The sequence below is a fragment of the Rattus norvegicus genome, chromosome 2 (assembly GCF_036323735.1).
Source record: "Rattus norvegicus strain BN/NHsdMcwi chromosome 2, GRCr8, whole genome shotgun sequence".
Classification (NCBI taxonomy): Eukaryota; Metazoa; Chordata; class Mammalia; order Rodentia; family Muridae; genus Rattus; species Rattus norvegicus.
The window spans coordinates 29,818,580-29,838,265 of record NC_086020.1 but is presented as its reverse complement, the minus strand read 5'-3'; the positions used below and the strand labels follow the sequence as shown (position 1 = coordinate 29,838,265).

The 19,686-nt window shown below is 40.4% G+C and overlaps 1 protein-coding gene and 1 pseudogene across 7 annotated transcripts in view; both read right to left on the bottom strand.

Moving 5' to 3' along the window:
* The window catches only part of Ankrd31 (ankyrin repeat domain 31), a 193,740-nt gene that overhangs the window by 149,356 nt on the left and 24,698 nt on the right, over positions 1-19,686 (bottom strand). For all 7 annotated transcript variants that reach the window (XM_063282676.1, XM_039103463.2, XM_063282675.1 and 4 more), the window contains 3 exons: positions 10,520-10,691; positions 7,325-7,395; positions 6,129-6,238 (listed from right to left, as the gene is read on the bottom strand). In XM_063282676.1, the coding sequence (XP_063138746.1) occupies positions 6,129-6,238; positions 7,325-7,395; positions 10,520-10,623 (285 nt within the window). In that variant the 5' untranslated portion in view covers positions 10,624-10,691. The remainder of the gene's footprint in view (positions 1-6,128; positions 6,239-7,324; positions 7,396-10,519; positions 10,692-19,686) is intronic.
* On the bottom strand, positions 8,736-10,443 carry LOC134485631 (small ribosomal subunit protein eS26-like; annotated as a pseudogene).

Sequence of the window (19,686 nt, the reverse complement as noted above, 5' to 3'; positions counted from 1 at the left end):
GTGTGTGTGAGAGTGTGTGTGTGAGTGTGTGTGTGTAAGTGTGTGAGTGTGTGTGAGTGTGTGTGTGAGAGTGTGTGTGTGAGCGTGTGTGTGTGTGAGTGTGTGTGTGTGAGTGTGTGTCCCTAAATATATAAGTATAACTTGCTCGGTCTCTAGAGTGTTTTGAACAACCAATCAGTGTGCTCCTTCTTAGGGAAGACTCTCTCTCCCACTCTCATCATTCCTCATTTGCCTGGAGTTCTTTGAATAGGGCTGGAGCCTTGGAAGCTTTTTTATAGTGGAAAATACAGATAAAATGTGCCATCTCAACCATTTTCAAGTGCATAATTCTAGAGCATTGAGTAACTTACATCTTGTACAACTGTTATCACCACTAATTTCCAGACCTTTCTCTTCTGAAACTCCTTAGCTGAAACTCTGTGTCCTTTAAACACAAATTTCTCACTTCCATCTACCCTCATCCATGGCAAACTACTTTCTGTCTCTATGAATTTGGCTTCTATAAGAATGTCCTTGGGGTTGGGGATTTAGCTCAGTGGTAGAGCACTTGCCTAGCAATCGCAAGGCCCTGGGTTTGGTCCCCAGCTCTGAAAAAAAGAAGAAGAAGAAAAAAAAGAATGTCCTGGAACAGGAAACACAGTGTTTGTCATTTGTGAATAGCTTATTTCACACAGAACAAGGCTGACCCATGCACTAGTGTGTGTCAGTACTTTCTCCTTACCTCAGACTGAGTAACCTCCACTACTACGTGCCGTCTGTTACTCTTCCACTCATCCTGCTACTGAGCTACAGGCTCTACCTTCATTGTAATACAGCTTCCCGGTGTGGCCTGCATTCACTACAGTCCCAGCGGTCCTTGAACTTGCACTCTCCTAGTCTTAGTGTCCCGAGTCTGAGCAGCTAGAGGACTATGCCACCAGGCCGGACATCTCGTTTTCTAATGGAGTTAGTTCTGTTGCATTGCAAGAATTCTTTATATATTCTGGATACCAATCTCATACCACAAGATTTGCAAATATTTTCTCCCACTCTCTGGACTACCTTCTTACTCTATTAAAGTATCCTTTCAGGCTCAACATTTTTTAATTTTCATTACATCTACCTTACCAATCCTTTTACTTGTCTATCAAGTGTTACTGAAAAAAATCACTGTTAAACCCAATGTCACGATTCCTTCCATTATATTTTCTTCTAATTGCTACTTAGTTTATAGATTTTCCTTAACTTACTTCTGTAAAGTAAGTGATTAATTGTGTGGCTTTTCTCACTCCTAGGACGACATTTCTGATAGAAGCAATTTAAAGAAAGAGATTTCCTTTGGCTCACAGTTCAGTAGATGTGGTGACCTATGGCAGGGAAGCTACAGTGGCTGGGGGCTGAGGTGATGGCAGGACCTTGTGGCACAGGTTGCTTACATTTAGCAGACCAGGAAGAAGAGTGCTTAGAATGAACCTTCTGCCTCAGTGACCCACTAGGCTTCACTTCCTAAAGGATTCCACAATTTCCGGAAATAGTGCCATCAGTTGAGGACCAAATATTCAAATGAGTGAGAATGTAAGTGATGTCCAAATGACAACAAAAAGCAAAGAGAAAGGGAAATGAATTTTATTCCCTATGTCCCTCCTCTTCACTGATCCATGATGAGTCTGGGGAACGATCCTTGTCAGATTCTGAGTCCTGATTATTCTTCCTTTTGACAAAAAAACTAGAGTACTTCTGTACAATAAATGATTGGCTCATCTGCTAAACTCTCATACCACACCAGAAAAATGGAGGCTACTGTGTCTTACTCTAAAAAGATAATATTCACTGATCTAATTTTTCAGTTTAAGATTTCACAGTAGATTTGCTTTGTTCACCTTAAAAAGAACCTTGCCTTAAACATACTATCAACATCAAAAAATATTTAGAAAAAATTCTTCTCCAGGGGTCCCCTGCCTATTTCTATGATCTATAGATATGGCTTTCTGAAAGTGAAACCACTGCTCTTAATGTACAAATGTTTTAGCAGTCGCACTAATACAATTTCATTTTTTTTCAAAAAGCACACACACACATAAATCATGGTATATGAGAACTTCTCTATCTCTTCAAATTAGTGTTCAGTATATATGTATACATACACATATAGCTCAAATGAAGTTATGTCACTTAAGCCAATAATATTACTCCATATAGCTATAGACAAAAACTCAAATACCAGGCACAAGAAATCTTTGGAATTTTTGGTCAGGGGACTACAGACTAAAACAATACAGGCTATTGTTGCTATCCTCATGTCTCCCTGGGTTAAAGGTTAAGTCCTTACTACTGAAGACACCATGCACTTCAACACAAGACCTAGAGGCTAAGCAGGATCTGACCTGAAAGCCTTTTTCCTAAGATCAAACTCTCATGGTACCAGGAAGGGCAATAGAAGCTTCCAAGGGAGGGAAGCACCCAACAGTCCTACCCAGCTGCAGTGCCTATCAACTACAATAACAAGCATGGCAGGAGAGCTCTAAGAGCACAGTTGTGGCTTTCACATCTTTGCTCTCTCACTGAGCCTACAGAGCCTCAATAGGAAGGAAACCATGCCTGATAATGAGACCTAGCCAACCAACCATCTAGGGCCTGTGAGTTCATGGGTCTGACAGGAGACTCTCCTACTGCCATTTACACAACAACAACAACAACAACAACAACAACAACAACAACAACAACCCAGGACAAATCCTAACTACATTCTAAATATCTATCCTTATAACCACAGATAAGTATAACTTTCAACCCTCATCAAAGAAATTTGTCCTTTCAACAGAAGAAAACCATTACAGAAAAGCACAATTGATTAAAATATTGAGAAACAATTGATTGTGGGGTGCCAGGCATGATTGATACATCTACAATACAACTCCTACGCATAAGGCTTAAGAAAACATCCCAGAAGAGGTGACGCAAGAATTTTAAGAGGCAGAGGAGCAGGATAGTTGCTGTGAGATCTATCTCCTAGAAATGGCAGGGTTGCTTCACTTAGGATACCTCAACAATGCTGACGTCTGAATAAGACCTGAAGAAGTTCACCAATAGATGTACTAACATGGGAGGGGAAATCTCATGGACTCCATCCATTGACAAAGAACTACAGGCAATTAAGGAATGATGAAAAAGGAGGAGAAACAGTCTTCCTCGGGGACGTGGGAAATGATGTATGTAATTTCCATAAATTTTAATAAATTAAAAATAAATCTTTTAATTTAAAAATAAAGTGAAATTTTAGCTTAAAAAAACTTGAGATAACAAATACAATTAGAAACATAATATAGCTATCCAAAGAGAATTGAAATAAAATCTTTTCCCTTCTGTTCTATGATTTTTGTATTACTTCAAAAACATTTTAATAAAAATTTAATAAAATTCAAATTCAAAATTTGAAAATAAAAATGTCTCTCCTCTCCAAATGATATTCAGTGCTACTTGTTGATTATGCAGCCTACAGACATGAAAGTTATCCACACAGGTTCTATGTGTATCTGTATCCTTCTACAGCTTACAAAACTCAAAGGTTAGAAGACAAAACTACTTAGAATTACTTAGTGCTGAGGAAATTAGAGTTCCTTCTCATAGTTCTTAGTGTAACTAATAAAACAATTTAAGAAAGGAGTCAAATGAAAATGTGAGAAAAATTTTATTAGCATAAAAAAAGAGGGCAGTCAAGCTGTAAATTTTAGCAGTTAATGAGAGCATGGAAAAGCAGGTAAGGTTATGTATCAGGTAAGTTAGCATGAAGAGCAGCCACAGAGCATAAGGGAGCTTTAGAGAAGTAAGGAAGCCCAGAGTGACTGGGGGTGGGGGTGGGGCAGAAACAGAGATACAGAGAGACAGTGTGTGTGTGTCTGTGTGTGTGTGTGTGTGTCTGTGTGTGTGTGTGAGAGAGAGAGAGAGAGAGAGAGACAGAGAGACAGAGAGACAGAGAGACAGAGAGACAAAAAGACAGAGAGGCTGTGTGTGTATGAGTGTGTATGTGTGTGTGTGTGTGAGAGAGAGAGAGAGACACAGAGAGGCTGTGTGTGTGTATGAGTGTGTGTGTGTGTGTGTGTGTGTGTGAGAGAGAGAGAGAGAGAGAGAGAGAGAGAGAGAGAGAGTTAGTGAGGGAGGGAGTCAGTGAGTCAGTAAGTAAGTAAATAAATAAATAAATAAATAAATAAATAAATAAATAAATAAGCAAGCAAGTCAGCCAGCCAGCCAGCAAGCAAACAAGCATACTTAAGCTCTGAAAGAAAAACAAGAGAACTTGCAACTTTCTAAGTCAGATTCAGACAAACTGCATGGAGCTTCCTAGGGGCTGTGCCACAAAGATAATTCTTGGAAGGAAAAGTATAGTATTTCATTAAAGGGCTAATACAGTATCCTGCTTATCTTTAGTGTGGTTTAAGGTGAGCCCACTTGCCTAGTGGTGGTCATATGCCAGATCCTGGCCCAATTTGGGTAAGTTTTATATTTTGTTCTCTCTCTCAATCTCTCTCTGTGTCTCTGTCTCTCTCTGTCTCTCTCTGTCTCTCTCTCTCTGTCTCTGTCTCTCTCTTTCTTCCTTCTAGATAGGGTTTCTCTGTGTAGCCCTGACTGTCCTGGAACTCTCTCTGTAGACCAGGGTGGCCTCAAACTCACAGAGATCTGCCTGTTTCTGCCTCTCAAGAGTTGGGATTAATAGTGTGCACACCCGCAATCCCAACACCCCAGTTCTTCTATTTTGAGTAGCGATCATGAGGGCCTGAGCTCTATCCCCAGCATCCTCGTAAAAGCCAGGCGCAGTTGTTTGTACCTACCTGTAAGACCAGTACTAGAGAGGCAGAAACAGGAGGATCCCTGAGGCTTTTTGGCCAGTCAGCCTATCAGAATCAGTTAACTCCAGATTCATGAACGATCTTACCTCAAAAAATATGGTGGCAAGGGACTAACAAAAATACCCAATGCCAACCTTTGTGTGGGTAAACTGTCACATACAAATGCATGTGCATCCCTTTACATCCACGCATGCATGTGTGAGCGCACACGCACACACACACATGCACACAGACAGACATACATGTATGTGAGTCAGGTGTGGTGGTTCATGTTTGCAGACCCAGCACTTAAGAGACAAAGGAAGTTTTCCTGCCATGATAGATCTCACTAACTGTAAGCCAGTTTCCCTTCTTAAATTGGGTATGACAGGTATTTTGCCTCAGCAAAGAACAGTTTTACTGTTGTTGGAAATAAATATTCCCTGCAGTGAGCAACGTCTGGGTCTGTTAACACTCCATTCAACAGTCCATTAGACAGAATGGTACCACAACAGTTGACCATCTAGGAAAAACAGAAGAAACAAACAAAAACCCCTCTTCTTCAAGTGGAAGAGATAGCTTCCAGTAGTCTAAAGATAGTCCCCCAATCCCCAGGGAAAAGACCCTAATAAAAATCTAGACTGCAGAAACCTCTGTCCAGTGCTCATTCTCTAGACTGTTGGTTATTTGTGTCTGGACAACAACACACTTTTGCTCTGTTCAAGTTGTTCTAATAAACCTGTTTTTGCTTTAGGAAAGAAGAGAGAGAGAGAGAGAGAGAGAGAGAGAGAGAGAGAGAGAGAGAGAGAGAGAGAGAGAGGGCAGGCAGGCAGGCAGAAGCCTGCCCCAATTCAAGGCCAGCCTGAGCTGAGCTATGTAGTGAGTCAGAAATAAGCCTATACTACAAAGTAAGACCCTGTCTTGCAAAACAAGCAGGAGCCTGTGTGCGTCTCCCGTCCCTGCCTTAAAGCTTTAGCTTAATCGAGCCAGAGTGCTAATACCCTATTCTCCCAACAGTTTTTGCACTACGGAGAAACAAGTTTATACTATTTATATACAAATATGTATTAACATACATAAAAGAACAAAAGGCCTTTTCATGCTGGAAGAAGAGAGAAAAAGAAAATATTTTAAATCTCCCTCCTAAAACAAATGACCTTCATCGAATTTACAACAATGAAATTAAATGATTGCTTTAAAAAGGTATAATAACTGAACAAAGAAAGAGAAGCAAAACATGAATAGACAAAAACCCTTACAATTAGTAATCTGCCAGATAGCAGTTCCAGCTTTTGATAGGTGTATGTTCAAACAACACAGCCGTACCTGTAACACTAGGTCCTCACTAAGAGCCCGCAACACCTCATTTTTATCATTTTGCTCTTGTGAATCCTTTCTGAGTTTCAGTCCAAGTTGAATCTCAGGAGAATGCATACCTGTAATGAAATGTAATTGATCAATATCATCCAGTAGTTTTATTATTCTACTTTGAGAAGAATTCAATAATTTTATAAATACTATAACTAAAACTAAAGTCACTAAAAACTGCTTCACAGGAGACTAACATTATATATTATGCTTAGCATATACAAAGCCTGAGTTCAAATCCTAGCATAGTCCAAATAATTATACATCATATTTCCTTAACTGCCACTTTTATATGTCAATATTTTTAAATTATTACATAGTGGAGGGGTAATGCTGCATTGAACAAAACAATGCTTGATATTTCTTGGCCTCGGGATAAAGGAATACAATGAGTATGTATAGAAATTTTTATATGCCGGTACTGAGGAGATGTCTTGTTGGGTAAAGTACTTGTCCTTTAGCTAAAACACACCTTGTCAATTAAAATCAGTTGCCTCACAAGGAACTCTATGATTCCATTCAAATACACTAAGTGCTTAAGATACTAATGTACTAATGGAACAGAAAGTCACCCAAATGAAAGGCAACGAGAAAGAGACATTTACATAGAAATGTACATTTAAATGCACATAGCACTTAATGGGCCATGGCCCAGCAAGATAGCTCAGTAGGTAAAGCTGCATCCTGCCAAGTCTGACCACTGAAGTTCAATCCCTAGGACACACATGGTAAAAGGAGCAGAACCAACGTCTACAAGTTGTCCTCCAGGCAACACACACACACTGTGTGGCAATGCCTTACACACACGCGCACACACACAGGCACACGCACACACACACACGTACACATGCACACAGGAAACACACACACATGCACACACACATGCACACACACAGGCACACACATGCACACACAGGCACATGCACACACACGCGCACACACACAGGCACACACACAGGCACACAGACAACACACACACGCGCACACACACACAGGCACACGCACACATACAGGCACACAGGCACACATGCACACACACACACACAGGCACGCACACACACACAGGCACACAGGCACACGCACACAGGCACACACACACACACACACACACACACACACACACAAATAAACAACTAGTAAAAGTTTTTTTTTACCATTCTGTGTTCCATTTATACCAGAATGAAAACAGAACTCAGATGTAAAAGTTGTATCTTGACTCAAGAACCTTTCAAATGCAAAAAAGAAAACATAGATTAATTACGTATTTCCAAAACAGAGTAACATTTTAGCTACTGTTTTTAATTATAATTTAAATTGCTAAAATTCCCTTATACTACTATACTTATATTTCAAAATACTATTTAAGAAACATACTTTAATATAAATTTATCTAAGAAGAAAAATGTCCACCTAGTCATATTAATTTTTTTCAAGTACTTTGTCATTATGTTTGATTTAGGGGACAAGGGATAGACAGTAACAGTACTTGATTGTCTTAGGATTGTCTTAGCTATTGTCTGATAAAAATTCCATAATCATATGCAACTTTTGTAAGAAAAGATTTATTTTAGCTTACAGTTCATCATAAAAGGAAGTCAGGGCAGGAACTTAAGCAGGGCAGGAACTTCAAGGCAGGAAGCAAAGTAAAAACCATGGAGGAGTCACTTACTGGCTTGCTGTCCATGGCTCAGCCTGCTTTCTTATACTGTCCAGGACTACATGCCCAGGGGTGGTGCTGCCCACAGTGGGCCTGACCCTCCTACAGTCTTCTATGGGTACACGCAAACGCATATACAAACACTTGTTTAAGAGATGCCATTTCAAACACAGAGCACAAAATGAGAGTTTTGAGAAAAGAAACTAGGGGCAAGGAGGAAATATGAAGGACTCTTTTATTACTGTGATTTAATGAAAACCTTCTAAATCATGAGACAAACTTCAAAAATTCAATTATCAAAATCATAGCTGTATGCTGTGGCTCATACCTATAATCTAAGCACTTGGGACACTAACATAAGAGGAATCATGAGAGTTCAAAGCCAGCCTGGGCTATACAGTGAGTTACAGGCCAGCCTGGAATAAGAGTCTTAAAACACCAAAATCACACATACACAAAAAATTCCAAGGATGCAGTATTTTAAAAATGAAATATTAGGGGTTGGGGATTTAGCTCAGTGGTAGAGCGCTTGCCTAGGAAGCACAAGGCCCTGGGTTTGGTCCCCAGCTCCGAAAAAAAGAACCAAAAAAAAAAAAAAAGAAATATTATCAAATATTATTCAATGTATTAAATAATGAAATAGAATATTATTAAACATTTAGAATGTTATATCTCTAATATTAAAAAGATGAAACACTGAAAAGCATTAGCCATTAAAAAGAGAGAGAAATTAATGGACTGAACTAAAAGGAAATTTTTCAGGTTAAAATCTGATTGAAGATTTGAAACAATTTTCATTGGTTATTAAAAATATAATGAATTTTTAACAACTGGGGTTTGAATTTTATGTGTATTAAACAAACAAATCCTCACATCATGTTGAGAAAATTTAGTTAAAACATGCTTCCAATATAATGGTCAAAAAGCAGTATTTAACAACATTCTGCCTTGATCAGTAGTAGTAAAACCCCTGTTGTGGCACAGATCTTGATCCAAACTTTTATGTGCTAATTTAATGTGGCTATTTAAGTCTATGTCTCTTACGCTTGGCTTTTTTGCTCCTACTTTCCATCAAGTCATTTTATAACTGCATGAATACAGTGCTAGTGTGTTCTTTTTCTTTCCTTTTTAAAGTATAACTTCCGTTTTATTTTTTCAAAGGTATTTCTCCTTCCACCTATACAAAACCATCTCTTTACATGGACTTTGGTGGAGATCATGGTGCAGGGCCAGCAGGTCTGAATCATGGTGGGGGTGTTCAGTCCTTCCAGGCTTCAGGAGATCTATTCCTGACGACCTTGCTATGTATGAATGGCACAGCTCACACAACAATGCAAGCTTGATGTAGAATTTGGGAAGCACATTAGCATCTAAGACATTTGCTTCAGCTATGTCCCTGACAGCAGCGGCTTCTACAATGTTCCGAGTGACAAACTTCTTACTGGCCTTATCCTTAGGCATGTACTGGACACAATTCATGTAGCCAATTGGCCGCACATAGCTATGGCCCTTTTTGGCACGACTGTGGTTTCTCCTTTTTTTTTTTTTTTTTTTTTTTTTTTTTTGGTCATATTGGAGCCAAGACTCGAAAGAGCTGCTAGTGTGTTCTTAAGGGACAGAATCAACCTATCTTTCAGGCTAATTAGGTACAGGTAGCCATTTACTGTACGTGATTCTAGCACTAGTGAGGCTAAAACAAAAAGACCTTCAGCTCAAAGCCAGTCTATGGTAAACAGAAAGACTTTGTTTTTTAAAAGGGTGTGTGAGTGTAAATGAACATAAAGATACAGTCTGAAAAAGTCTGGTTGCCCAAGAGGAAAAACAAAAAATCAAAAACTAAATATTTCAGGGATTTGAAGGGGGAAGGGGGATTAGGGTTGGTAAAATGGTTTAGCAAACAATAAAAGCACTAGCTACCAAGTGTACTTTGCAGAGATTCTCAAACTCACACTATCCCCTCCATCCCACATCCCTGGACTCCACAGAGAAGACTTAAGCGTTTCTCCAAGTCTAGTTTTCACAAAGGTAGTGGCCTCGCTATTTCAATCCTTTTTAAAATCTCGGAGTCTAACACTGAGAATACATTCAAAAAGAGCTCTGATAAGCTGGAATACCTTTTCTCTTTAAAAATATTTCATTTATTATTTTTATGTGCATTGGTGTTTTACCTGAATGTGTGTCTCTGTGATGGTCAGATCCCCTGGAACAGGAGTTACAGGCAGTTGTGAGCTGCCATGTGGGTGCTGGGAATTAAACTCGGGTCCTCTGGAAGACCAGTGCTCTTAACCACTGAGCCATCTCTGCAGCCCCATTCTTTCTTGTAACACGTCTCCAGTTTGATACAAACCTGTTTCCCCAATATAAATGAAAGGAAATCCTGTGACCCACCTCCTAGATCAAAGCTAAGTTTGGATAAACTATTTCTTGTTCATAGCCAAAGGTACTTAGACCCAGTCTGAGACATATAAGATTTTAAAATGCCACAAAGACGACCACCGTCATCATACTGTTTCTAGCTGAGCTTGGGGGCCTGACGGCAGCTGCTATTTATAAATTCTTAGCAAAGCTGTCCTCGAAAGCTCTCTCACCCACAAGCTCGGTCCTGCTGGCGGCCATTTCCATTCAAACATCACAGAAAGCCTAGACTGACAACAGTGCGAGAGTTCAGTGCTCAAGCCCTAATGGTGGTCACCTTCTCCAGGGAAGCTCATCATCTTCCAGTTCGTTCTCTGTCACCGACCCCTCAATCACTGTTTCATCACTGTCACAGTCGGAAGCCTGGTCACCTTTCTCCATCTTCGGTCCTCACTCAGTGGTTATTACTCTCTTCCTCTAGTTCCCTCTTATCGGCGAGCAAACGGATGCTTCATGGGAAGGAGGGAAATGAGAATTTAATATAATAATAATATTTAAAAAAAAAAACAACAAAACTAACAAAGGGAAAAACTCTCTGGGCATCGAGGACGCCAAAATCCGCACACAACATGCAGCATGGTCGTCGACGCGCGGGCTCTCTTGCCCTCGCGCGCCAGCCGCGCGCCACACATTAGTGCTGCGCGCGCAATCCCAGGGGTCTGTGCGCCGACGCCCCGCTCCTGGCCCCGCCCCTAGTTCCTGAGGCTCCTCCCTGGCCTCCCCGCCCCACTCAAGACTGACCGGGATGTATAAAAGCCATAAAGATGGCCTTATGAATCTGGTCTGTTCTGAGATTCTGGTCTACCAGGGTGTGGTTGGAACCCCCCAGGCTAATTTGCTGCAGGTTGCTAATACTTTTGACTTGATTATCTACAGCCTCCTGCAAGTCCCAGAGGCCGTGGCTCCAGAACATTCTGAAGCCAGAATGTAATCTTAGACCCAGAGGGTGTTACAATCCACCAATAGTTCCTAACTTTTTAATCCCTTAGATAATACCTCCCTAAGTGTTCCTTTAAAAGAAATGCTTATCAAAGGGTTTCTGATCCACTAATCCAATAGGTACACATTTTGTATATTTTTCTCACAACTCTATAAATTACTCTGAAATACAACTATATAGAAAAAGTAGAAATGCTTTTCCCCTTTATAAAATGTTAGAATGGTGGTGGTGGCTAGCACACTCAAAAATGATTATTTTTCTCAGTGAGGATTTAGGGTTTTTTTTTTTTCTTTTTAAAATTCATTTGATGACTTTTGAAAATGTTCCCCCTGCCTCCTACCCTCCCTCCGCCCAGGGATCAAACTCAGGCTGTCAAACTTGGCAAGTGCTTTGCCACCACACCCACCCTCTGAAGTGTCTTTTCGCAAACTACCTGAAAATTTCATATGGTTCTGAAGAGTGAAACTTGGGGCCCGCTAGACGCTAGACAAGTGTCTACTACTCAACCCTGTCTCCAGCAGCCTTTTGACTTTTTAATTCAAAGTGTCACCGAGTTCCCTAAGGCTAGCCTCCATGCATGTTGTACCCAGTTTGACTTTGAATTTGACATCCCCCTGCCTACGGTTTTCTGCGTAGTTGGGATTAAAAGTCTGCACTCCCACGCTGAGCTTTATTTGAAGGTTTTAAATTCGAACTACAGTTATACAACACATGAAGACAATTAAGCCAATAAAGACTATGATTGCCTGGTCATGTCCGAAGTCTTAGTTTGTGTGAGCAGTCAGTGATGTCAGTACAGCCGCACAAGTGTTCAAGAGACACATCACGGAGACTGTCCATTTGCCACACGACAGCTTAAAGACTCAGCACAAGACTGGGTTTCTTTCTCTCCCTGAAATTTGCATGCGTGCGTGCGTGCGTGCGTGTGTGCGTGCGGTTTGTCAAGGAAGTGGGTGGAACTAGGGATTTCCGATGCCCTTTTCACTCCTTGTCCTGGCTTTGCCATTCCCACCTTTTGTCTTTACTACTAGACCATATTTAAGCTACTGCTGTGTTGCTCATGGCAATCATCAGGTTGATGCTGGTCTTTTCCGTTTACAGATAAGAACTAAAAGGAAGCAGAATAATAAGTAGACAAAGATCTAGACCTCTGATCTCTTCTTCATGCAATATCCTCCATTTTAAAATGACATATAAATTCACTGCTCCTGCTCTCTGCTCATCAACACTTTGGTCACTCAGCTCCACTTTCCCAGCCTTGCAGAGAATATGCATACCCAACAAAGACTGGTCAGTTACTGCAGGTGCCCTAAAGCTAGAGCTGGCTTTCCGCTGTCAGCAGCCCTTGTTGCAAGCACTTACTAACCTAAGTAGACAAAAGTTGGGTGTCTGAACTAAAGTTAGCGTTCACTTTCAATGCTTTCTCCTGTGGTAGAAAGGTGACAGTTTTAGGTCTTGTTCTTTTTGTCTTTCTAATGAAGAGTTAGCAATATTTCAAGCCCAACGAAGAGGTGGCAGAGACGAACCTCCAGAACGCCAGTAACATTGTAAAGAAACATAATAATTTTAAAAATAAAGTTCAGAGTTTCAGTTGCAAGACAAGAAAGGACGACCAGGTCATCAGTCCAAGAGCCTTATGTAGCTATGCAGTTCAAACGGCTTCAGGGAGGGTAAGCTGAATCAGACACTGAACCCTCCACGGGAACCCAAGCACTTCAGGGATGATGGGAACCAAATACTCAAACAGCATCTGGGAAGAAATGGAACTCAGCTTCCGTTTAAATTAGTTTAGATTAAAATTTCTAACTCTACTGAAATCAAAAACATAAAATCTGGGATTTACAATGATTGACTACTCTTGGAAGTTGCTGGGTAGTGTTTATTAAAATTAATAAAAAGAGAAATAAAGCATTTATTCTGCCTTTCCTATCAAATATCCTTTCCTATCCTTTATTTTAAGATAACCACTGTTGATGAAGGGAAAGTATTCTTTTTTTTAATAGCAATATACATTTTCTTTTTTCAAGAAAGGGTTTTGTTATGAGAAAGAATAAAATCTGATTGTTCATTTTCAAAGGTCTCTTGATCCAGTGTATGTCTAGCTATGAATGAACGGAAAAACACTAGGCTCTCATAAATGTCTGTTCATCTAGCTATGGTGGGTGGCAGCTTGCCGGTGATCGCAATGTTCAGGAAACACAGATAGAGAATTCCACCTAACTAGCTGAATCAGGGAGCTCCAGGTTAAGTAAGAGTAGAATGTAATTGAAGAGGATATCAGACATCAGCTTCTGGCTTAACATGAACACACACACACACACCCTATGTACACCCATAGACATGCAAACATACATACACATGCATGAGTATGACATATATGCACCTACATCCACAAAACAAGCAAGAAACAAGAAACGTTTTCTCGAAAAACAATGGGAGGGTGAGTCTGAGGGAAAGGAAGCTGGGGAGGGGGTTTGAGACTGGGGAAAGAAGGGAGAGGAAACTGCAACCTGAATGTAATATATGAGAGAAGAATAAATAAGAGGGGAAAAAGGGAAAAAAAGAAGGAAAAAGAAAATTGAACACCACCACTAAAATAAACAGAATGGCTGTTTTAAGTGCTTGAAATTTAAAAATTAATAGAAGAGGCCATGACAGACTGTCAAGAATTAAAGAATAAAATGCAACATTCTGATGAAGATAATAGAGACTTTTGTCAACTAATTTGACAAATTCTCCTGCTCGTCTATCTAAGCAAGCAACACTCACTGATGGCCTCGAAGCTGAGAAGTTTGTATTTCTGTCTCTTCTAGTCTCTTTTCTCCCCACAGCAATTTTGCCCACTTTATAGGAAGAACTAATTTAAAAAAAAACCATATGTACCTCCCTTCACAAGAGCCACAGAGAATATAAAACATCTTGGGGTAACTCTAACCAAACAAGTGAAAGATCTGTATGATAAGAACTTCAAGTCTCTCAAGAAAGAAATCAAAGATCTCAGAAAATGGCGAGATCTCCCATGCTCACGGATTGGGAGAATTAACACAGTAAAAATGGCCATCCTACCAAAGGCAATCTACAGATTCAGCGCAATCCACATCAAAATCCCAACACAATTCTTCAAAGACATGGAAAAAGCAATTCTCAAGTTCATCTGGAAAGGTAAAAACCCAGAGTAGCAAAAACAATTCTTAACAAAAGAAGAACTTCTGGGGGAATCACCACCCCTGACCTCAAGCTCTACTACAGAGCAATAGTGATAAAAACTGCATGGTATTGGTACAGAGACAGACAGGTTGATCAATGAATAGAATTGAAGACCCAGAAATAAAACCACACACTTATGCACACTTGATCTTTGACGAAAAGCCAAACTATATATGTTAGAATAAAGAAAGCATCTTCCCCCACACCCGAGGATCCCAGGCCCGCAGCAGCTCTCTGCTCCCAGACCCGGTGAGAGAGAGACCCAACCGCCTGGTCAGGTGGACACTCCTGAGGCTGCAGAGCGGAAGAGACCACCAACACTGCTCACCCCTGCCCACATCCCTGGCCCAAGAGGAATAGGCCTCTGGGCTCCCGTGGGGGAGGGCCCAGGAGCAGCAGGACACCTGCCAGAGACACCGCGGCACCCTGAAGGAAACAGACCGGATAAACAGTTCTCTGCACCCAAATCCCGTGGGAGGGAGAGCTAAACCTTCAGAGAGGCAGACAAGCCTGAGAAACCAGAAGAGACTGCTCCCTGCACACACATCTCGGACGCCAGAGGAAAAAGCCAAAGACCATCTGGAACCCTGGTGCACTGAAGCTCCCGGAAGGGGCGGCACAGGTCTTCCTGGTTGCTGCCGCTGCAGAGAGCCCCTGGGCAGCACCCCACGAGCGAACCTGAGCAGCGGGACCACAGGTAAGACCAAATTTTCTGCTGCAAGAAAGCTGCCTGGTGAACTCAAGACACAGGCCCACAGGAACAGCTGAAGACCTGTAGAGAGGAAAAACTACACGCCCGAAAGCAGAACACTCTGTCCCCATAACTGACTGAAAGAGAGGAAAACAGGTCTACAGCACTCCTGACACACAGGCTTATAGGACAGTCTAGCCACTGTCAGAAATAGCAGAACAAAGTAACACTAGAGATAATCTGATGGCGAGAGGCAAGCGCAGGAACCCAAGCAACAGAAACCAAGACTACATGCCATCATCGGAGCCCAATTCTCCCACCAAAACAAACATGGAATATCCAAACACACCAGAAAAGCAAGATCTAGTTTCAAAATCATATTTGATCATGATGCTGGAGGACTTCAAGAAAGACATGAACACACTTAGGGAAGCACAGGAAAACATTAATAAACAAGTAAAAGCCTACAGAGAGGAATCGCAAAAATCCCTGAAAGAATTCCAGGAAAACACAATCAAACAGTTGAAGGAATTAAAAATGGAAATAGAAGCAATCAAGAAAGAACACATGGAAACAACCCTGGATATAGAAAACCAAAAGAAGAGACAAGGAGCTGTAGATACAAGCTTCACCAACAGAATACAAGAGATGGAAGAGAGAATCTCAGGAGCAGAAGATTCCATAGAAATCATTGACTCAACTGTCAAAGATAATGTAAAGCGGAAAAAGCTACTGGTCCAAAACATACAGGAAATCCAGGACTCAATGAGAAGATCAAACCTAAGGATAATAGGTATAGAAGAGAGTGAAGACTACCAGCTCAAAGGACCAGTAAATATCTTCAACAAAATCATAGAAGAAAACTTCCCTAACCTAAAAAAAGAGATACCCATAGACATACAAGAAGCCTACAGAACTCCAAATAGATTGGACCAGAAAAGAAACACCTCCCGTCACATAATTGTCAAAACACCAAACGCACAAAATAAAGAAAGAATATTAAAAGCAGTAAGGGAAAAAGGTCAAGTAACATATAAAGGGAGACCTATCAGAATCACACCAGACTTCTCGCCAGAAACTATGAAGGCCAGAAGATCCTGGACTGATGTTATACAGACCCTAAGAGAACACAAATGCCAGCCCAGGTTACTGTATCCAGCAAAACTCTCAATTAACATTGATGGAGAAACCAAGATATTCCATGACAAAACCAAATTTACACAATATCTTTCTACAAATCCAGCACTACAAAGGATAATAAAGGGTAAAGCCCAACATAAGGAGGCAAGCTATACCCTAGAAGAAGCAAGAAACTAATCGTCTTGGCAACAAAACAAAGAGAGTGAAAGCACACAAACATAACCTCACATCCAAATATGAATATAACGGGAAGCAATAATCACTATTCCTTAATATCTCTCAATATCAATGGCCTCAACTCCCCAATAAAAAGACATAGATTAACAAACTGGATACGCAACGAGGACCTTGCATTCTGCTGCCTACAGGAAACACACCTCAGAGACAAAGACAGACACTACCTCAGAGTGAAAGGCTGGAAAACAACTTTCCAAGCAAATGGTCAGAAGAAGCAAGCTGGAGTAGCCATTCTAATATCAAATAAAATCAATTTCCAACTAAAAGTCATCAAAAAAGATAAGGAAGGACACTTCATATTCATCAAAGGAAAAATCAACCAAGATGAACTCTCAATCCTAAATATCTATGCCCCAAATACAAGGGCACCTACATACGTAAAAGAAACCTTACTAAAGCTCAAAACACACATTGCACCTCACACAATAATAGTGGGAGATTTCAACACCCCACTCTCATCAATGGACAGATCATGGAAACAGAAATTAAACAGTGATGTAGACAGACTAAGAGAAGTCATGAGCCAAATGGACTTAACGGATATTTATAGAACATTCTATCCTAAAGCAAAAGGATATACCTTCTTCTCAGCTCCTCATGGTACTTTCTCCAAAATTGACCATATACTTGGTCAAAAAACGGGCCTCAACAGGTACAGAAAGATAGAAATAATCCCATGCGTGCTATCGGACCACCACGGCCTAAAACTGGTCTTCAATAACAATAAGGGAAGAATGCCCACATATACGTGGAAATTGAACAATGCTCTACTCAATGATAACCTGGCCAAGGAAGAAATAAAGAAAGAAATTAAAAACTTTTTAGAATTTAATGAAAATGAAGATACAACATACTCAAACTTATGGGACACAATGAAAGCTGTGCTAAGAGGAAAACTCATAGCGCTGAGTGCCTGCAGAAAGAAACAGGAAAGAGCATATGTCAGCAGCTTGACAGCACACCTAAAAGCTCTAGAACAAAAAGAAGCAAATACACCCAGGAGGAGTAGAAGGCAGGAAATAATCAAACTCAGAGCTGAAATCAACCAAGTAGAAACAAAAAGGACCATAGAAAGAATCAACAGAACCAAAAGTTGGTTCTTTGAGAAAATCAACAAGATAGATAAACCCTTAGCCAGACTAACGAGAGGACACAGAGAGTGTGTCCAAATTAACAAAATCAGAAATGAAAAGGGAGACATAACTACAGATTCGGAGGAAATTCAAAAAATCATCAGATCTTACTATAAAAACCTATATTCAACAAAATTTGAAAATCTTCAGGAAATGGACAATTTCCTAGACAGATACCAGGTATCGAGGTTAAATCAGGAACAGATAAACCAGTTAAACAACCCCATAACTCCTAAGGAAATAGAAGCAGTCATTAAAGGTCTCCCAACCAAAAAGAGCCCAGGTCCAGACGGGTTTAGTGCAGAATTCTATCAAACCTTCATAGAAGACCTCATACCAATATTATCCAAACTATTCCACAAAATTGAAACAGATGGAGCCCTACCGAATTCCTTCTACGAAGCCACAATTACTCTTATACCTAAACCACACAAAGACACAACAAAGAAAGAGAACTTCAGACCAATTTCCCTTATGAATATCGACGCAAAAATACTCAACAAAATTCTGGCAAACCGAATTCAAGAGCACATCAAAACAATCATCCACCATGATCAAGTAGGCTTCATCCCAGGCATGCAGGGATGGTTTAATATACGGAAAACCATCAACGTGATCCATCATATAAACAAACTAAAAGAACAGAACCACATGATCATTTCATTAGATGCTGAGAAAGCATTTGACAAAATTCAACACCCCTTCATGATAAAAGTCCTGGAAAGAATAGGAATTCAAGGCCCATACCTAAACATAGTAAAAGCCATATACAGCAAACCAGTTGCTAACGTTAAACTAAATGGAGAGAAACTTGAAGCAATCCCACTAAAATCAGGGACTAGACAAGGCTGCCCACTCTCTCCCTACTTATTCAATATAGTTCTTGAAGTTCTAGCCAGAGCAATCAGACAACAAAAGGAGATCAAAGGGATACAGATCGGAAAAGAAGAGGTCAAAATATCACTATTTGCAGATGACATGATAGTATATTTAAGTGATCCCAAAAGTTCCACCAGAGAACTACTAAAGCTGATAAACAACTTCAGCAAAGTGGCTGGGTATAAAATTAACTCAAATAAATCAGTTGCCTTCCTCTATACAAAAGAGAAACAAGCCGAGAAAGAAATTAGGGAAACGACACCCTTCATAATAGACCCAAATAATATAAAGTACCTCGGTGTGACTTTAACCAAGCAAGTAAAAGATCTGTACAATAAGAACTTCAAGACACTGAGGAAAGAAATTGAAGAAGACCTCAGAAGATGGAAAGATCTCCCATGCTCATGGATTGGCAGGATTAATATAGTAAAAATGGCCATTTTACCAAAAGCAATCTACAGATTCAATGCAATCCCCATCAAAATACCAATCCAATTCTTCAAAGAGTTAGACAGAACAATTTGCAAATTCATCTGGAATAACAAAAAACCCAGGATAGCTAAAGCTATCCTCAACAATAAAAGGACTTCAGGGGGAATCACTATCCCTGAACTCAAGCAGTATTACAGAGCAATAGTGATAAAAACTGCATGGTATTGGTACAGAGACAGACAGATAGACCAATGGAATAGAATTGAAGACCCAGAAATGAACCCACACACCTATGGTCACTTGATTTTTGACAAAGGAGCCAAAACCATCCAATGGAAAAAAGATAGCATTTTCAGCAAATGGTGCTGGTTCAACTGGAGGGCAACATGTAGAAGAATGCAGATCGATCCATGCTTATCACCCTGTACAAAGCTTAAGTCCAAGTGGATCAAGGACCTCCACATCAAACCAGACACACTCAAACTAATAGAAGAAAAACTAGGGAAGCATCTGGAACACATGGGCACTGGAAAAAATTTCCTGAACAAAACACCAATGGCTCATGCTCTAAGATCAAGAATCGACAAATGGGATCTCATAAAACTGCAAAGCTTCTGTAAGGCAAAGGACACTGTGGTTAGGACAAAACGGCAACCAACAGATTGGGAAAAGATCTTTACCAATCCTACAACAGATAGAGGCCTTATATCCAAAATATACAAAGAACTCAAGAAGTTAGACCGCAGGGAAACAAATAACCCTATTAAAAAATGGGGTTCAGAGCT